The 4,803-nt window shown below is 48.1% G+C and overlaps 1 protein-coding gene across 2 annotated transcripts in view; it reads right to left on the bottom strand.

Moving 5' to 3' along the window:
- KIF26A (kinesin family member 26A) overlaps positions 1-4,536 on the bottom strand; it is a 187,403-nt gene extending 182,867 nt beyond the window's left edge. The window contains exon 1 of one of the 2 annotated variants that reach the window (XM_077266570.1): positions 3,880-4,536. In XM_077266570.1, coding sequence (XP_077122685.1) covers positions 3,880-4,014 — 135 coding nt within the window. In that variant the 5' untranslated portion in view covers positions 4,015-4,536. The remainder of the gene's footprint in view (positions 1-3,879) is intronic. The other variant, XM_077266589.1, reaches the window with a different exon arrangement.
- Between the last annotated feature and the right edge of the window lie 267 nt (positions 4,537-4,803).

The raw sequence follows: 4,803 nt of genomic DNA on the forward strand, positions 1-4,803 counted from the left end.
TCTATCTATCTATCTCTCTATCCCATATTCTATCGATCTATCTCTCTATCTATCAAATATCTATCTGTATATCTCATAACTATCTATCTATAATGATTAAAGAAAATTTGGCAGCACTACCAAAAAAAAAAATAGATATGAGATAGAGCAGGGATGTTGGAAGCTCTATAGCCGGACACCTTGAGCCCCTAGATTTTGGATTCCAATAGACAATGTAGGGAGGATAGATGGATAGAGGGGCGGATATACCATTGGAGCAACCTGTGCAGGCACAAAAGAAGCCCAAGAGGTAAGGGGACCAATCCCATCTCCAAACCAGGGGGAACTGTGCATTATGAGGAGCTATTGGACTGCAAAGACCCCATATATTTTTCTGGCATTGATAGATCTCTAATCCCTGAGACCATGGTAATAATGCTCCACTTTATTCGTAATAGTCTAATACGCAGAAAGCCCCCGTGTCCGTCATTATGCTGTAGTGGCAGATTTGGGGGGCTATGTGACTTTTCACCACTTGCGGACTATGTTCCTGTAGCTGTCTCCTGCACAGCTCGCCCTCCCTCTGTGCAGCCACAGCGGTGTCTGAAGCAGCAGCGCCACCTACTGGTCACCGGCAGGACTTCTCCCAGCAATCCCTGACGCCGCCTGCGTCCTTCTGCTCACTGATTCTCTCTTAAACTAACACAAGATGACAGTCTCCAGTGTAACCCCAGGGAAAGCCATCTTTTCATGCCTCACTTTCCACCGTATCTCCCTACATTTTAAAAAGCGTTATACATACTTAAGAATGGTTCCGCCATGAATATATTTAAGACTCTGCCTTTCAGGAAACTTTCCCGGCCAAGTGCATAAAGCCCACAGCCCTGCAGCTATAATCCCTCACACATGGACCTGGAGACTTTACAGTGATTGCAATGAGGTGGCTGATTACAGAGAGCAATAGATTGTAGGTCTTATTATATAATCTATAATACATCACATGACACAACTGCGATACATTACAGGATCAGACACAACAGAACAAAACAAGAAGAAAGCTTCAATCTGACAACATCAGACACAAATCACAAAGAAATAAAGCAGCCATGGTCTATAGCCAGGTGCTCAGTGGGCTGCTGTACCCCACCCCAATCTAAACAGAATGGTTTATGGGGGTCTCTCTGTAGTGACCCCCCTACTTACCGCATATTTAATAGTAGGAACGTCAGATCTGAATATTAGTGTTTATTATTTACTATTATTGATTCATTTTTATTTTCTTCTTGTTATTGGCTGATATTCTACTATTGTGTATGGCAGCACAATTAAGCATCCCAGCATGTGGCCTGTACGGCGCGCGTCGCTCTAAGGCCTGGCGACCGTACAGATTGCATCCATCTCAGCTCCGCACATTACACGGTCTGTTGGAGTCATTACATTTACGTCCCCTTGATACTTTCACTCTAAATAATACACCTGTGCTGCTTTAAAGTCGCATTGTCTCTCCCTTTGTGCGCAAGTTTTGATTAGCATGTATTATTCAGGCGCAGGCATCCTCCCGGGGGTATGTGTCATTTTTGTTGGGTGAGGGGAATGATTACGTATACTGTGCAAAAAAAAAGGGGGGGTATGTACGTATATACAAAGCAATCGCCAATAAGCGGTCGCCAAGTTGGGAAATTCGCTACGATTGGGCCACATGTTTACGTTACGGAAATGATTCCAGTCTATATGGACAATTAAAGGTTTAAAGGCGCCAACATTTTAGGTTGATTATTCGCTCGTCGTCGTACGGACCAATCATCATAAGCCGTAAAATACATACAGCCATGCAGACTGAGCGACTTTTGCCCATTTAATGGTCGACCCCAGGGCAGATGTGCTGCTCCTGCTGCCGCTCTCTATGGGACCTGAGCATGTCTCTAGTTTAAAGATTTTTAAAAGGGATAATGAGACACCCCAGCCCTGCTCTTGCAATGCCCTGAAGGCTATGGCAGAACTGAAGGAGTTAGCCAGGGCTATTAAATTTTAATCTGCTCGACATCCACTACCTCTCTCTTCTGCTTCACTTATCTCACGCTGAGTGCATACAAGAGGCGCCTGAGCAGCGCACCAAGCGGACCGATGTAGATCAGCGTAAGGTTAAGGAGACCGTGCAAATGACACAGGAAAATCCCAAATAAATGCAAAAAAGGTGACAAATCAACGCCTAGACTACAAAAGCTCCCTCCTTAACATTTACCCATATTTATGTTTTTGAATATTGCTTTTTTTTTATAGGCAGGTTGGTAGACAGAAGTGCATGTAAGTGTCAAATGCAATAGATGTGCACAATGCAACACACCCCCACTGCAGTAATAAGAATAGGCTAGCCGTTAGCGGATATTTTCCTCCAGGACACCCTGGAGAATAGAAAACTGAGAGAAGTTCAGAGAGTGAATGTGGCTGATTGATGTTAAGGGAACAGCCCTGGTCAGATCCCTCTAGAAAGCTGCTGTCAAAGTTGCGAATTTATAGATTATTTACTCTTGGCAAACATGGGTTTATCTGCAGGGGTGGCAGCAATAAGTACCCCCTGATGAAGCCCCTCCCCAAAAGAAACCCCATTGATGAAGCCCCACAAAGTAACCTCCCTGATGAAGCCCTCAATAAGTAACCCCCATGATAAAGCCCAGAAAAGTACCCCTCTCGATGGATCCCTCAATAATTACCCTTCCTAATGAAGCCACAAAAAGTACCCCCTGATGAAGCCCTCAATAACTTATCCCCTGAAGATGCACTCAATTAGTAGCCCTCGAAAAGTAGCCCACCTGATGAAGCCCTCAATAAGTAGCCCACAGATGAATCCCCAAAAAGTACCCCTCCCGATGAAGACCTCAATAAGCACCCTTCCTGATGAATCCCCGAAAAGTACCCCCTGATGAAGCCCTCAATACGTAACCCCCATGATGAAGCCCTGAAAAGTACCCCTCTTAATGAAGCCCTCAATAATTACCCCTCCTGATAAAGCCCCAAAATGTACCCCGTTTAAGACATCAATAAGCACCCTTCCTGATGAATCCCCGAAAAGTACCCCCTCATGAAGCCCTCAATAAGTAATCCCCATGATGAAGCCCTGAAAAGTACCCCTCTTAATGAAGCCCTCAATAATTACCACTCCTGATAAAGCCCCAAAATGTACCCCCCTGATGAAGCCCTCAATAAGTTATCCCCTGAAGCCCTTAATTAATAGCCCACCTGATGAAGCCCTCAATAAGTAGCCCCCGATGAAGCGCCAGAAAGTACCCCTTCTGATGAAGACCTCAATAAGTACCCTTCCTGATGAAGCCCCAAAAAGTACCCCCTGATGAGGCCCTCAATAAGTTATCCCCTGAACAAGCCCTCAATTAGTAGCCCTCAATAAGTAGCCCACCTGATGAAGCCCTCAATAAGTAGTCCCCCATGAAGCTTGCTCTCTGCGCCCTGGACGCCTTTTCTGTCTGCGTTAATATTTTATATGCTTGTCTTATCTGAGTGCTCCTGTCATAGATGAGCATCAGGTAGAATTTTCATTGTTAGCTATGATATCAGCATCACAGAAATAAGCAAAAGAAAAGGACTTCTCCATGCTTGTTCTTGTGGTTCCACACCATGTGAAATTGCCCACATTTCCCATTGAAGCATTTCTGACCACACTGAGCATGCAGATGGCCACATAAGAGGCTAATGTAGGGACCAGCCCAGTGTGGGTCCTCTACCTGTTGTCAGACCCTCAGCCTCGCACACAGTGTGGACCAGAGGAGCAGAGGTCTGCGCTGTCCCTGGTGCTGAACCCTCTGCAACCATTTGCCATCTCCCCACCCATCTCTGTGCCCCAAGTTCCAGAACCAGGGACTAAGTGCAGTGTTAGGGGGTCCTCACCTTGCCTCTTCTCCTCAAGAGATGACTGGTAAATCCAAAAATGATCTCCGAGTCCAAGCACAGTGCCCCCAGCTCCAACAGGCTGGGGTTCTTCCTATCTGGAGCATTGGAACCAGAGGACTTCTCACAAGCCATAGTTGGTGTGCTTGGTAGAGAACAGCGTGGCTAGCCCTCCATCCTGTGCTGGAGGATGCGATTTATTCTGTCCAGGAGCAATGCGGAATAGCATTAAAAAAGGACTTGAGCAGTGATCAGGGGACCACTCCCCTCAATGTCCCACCAGGGCTGCAGTCTGTGCCAGGAAGGATGCCCAGCCGGACAGGAGACCACCGAGCTCCATCAGCAGCAGCGACAAGGACGTGCAAATGCCATCTCTCCATGTGAGCCCCCCATCATCAGGTCAGCAGACGCACAGAAGACGCATGCCATGCTCCGGGGAAGCCCAGCTCTGCCAGAGGGGCATGGAAGCAGCTTGGCAGGGGGAGGCATTGATGGGTGCACCTGAGAAGTGTTTGTAGTCCAATGCCAGAAGTTGGCAGAAGAAGAGCAGGGAGTGATGAGGAGGAGGCAGGAGCCCTAGCTGAGCGGTGCTGCCATCCTGTGCTGCCGCCTGCTCACACCCTGCCCCTCTGGTGGGACTCCCAGCCTCAGGACAGCGCACCACACACTGTCAGCTGTCAGCGGGGCTGTCCTGTGGGCGTGACGTCATTGTCACACCAGCGAAGCCCCCAGCAGCCACTTCTCGGCTTGTCTCCCACCTCTATACATAGTGAGCAGAGCCCCTAATGCCCCCTATGTGGCCCTGTCTCCCAGTGAGGCGCCGCTCCGGGGTCCTGGCATTGTTAGCTCACACGTGCTGGAGCCTGAGCACCGGCATTGTGCTGGGGAAAGCTCTCACTGCTGCAACTCCCATCATCCACACAC

The sequence above is a fragment of the Ranitomeya variabilis genome, chromosome 1 (genome assembly GCF_051348905.1).
Source record: "Ranitomeya variabilis isolate aRanVar5 chromosome 1, aRanVar5.hap1, whole genome shotgun sequence".
Lineage (NCBI taxonomy): Eukaryota > Metazoa > Chordata > Amphibia > Anura > Dendrobatidae > Ranitomeya > Ranitomeya variabilis.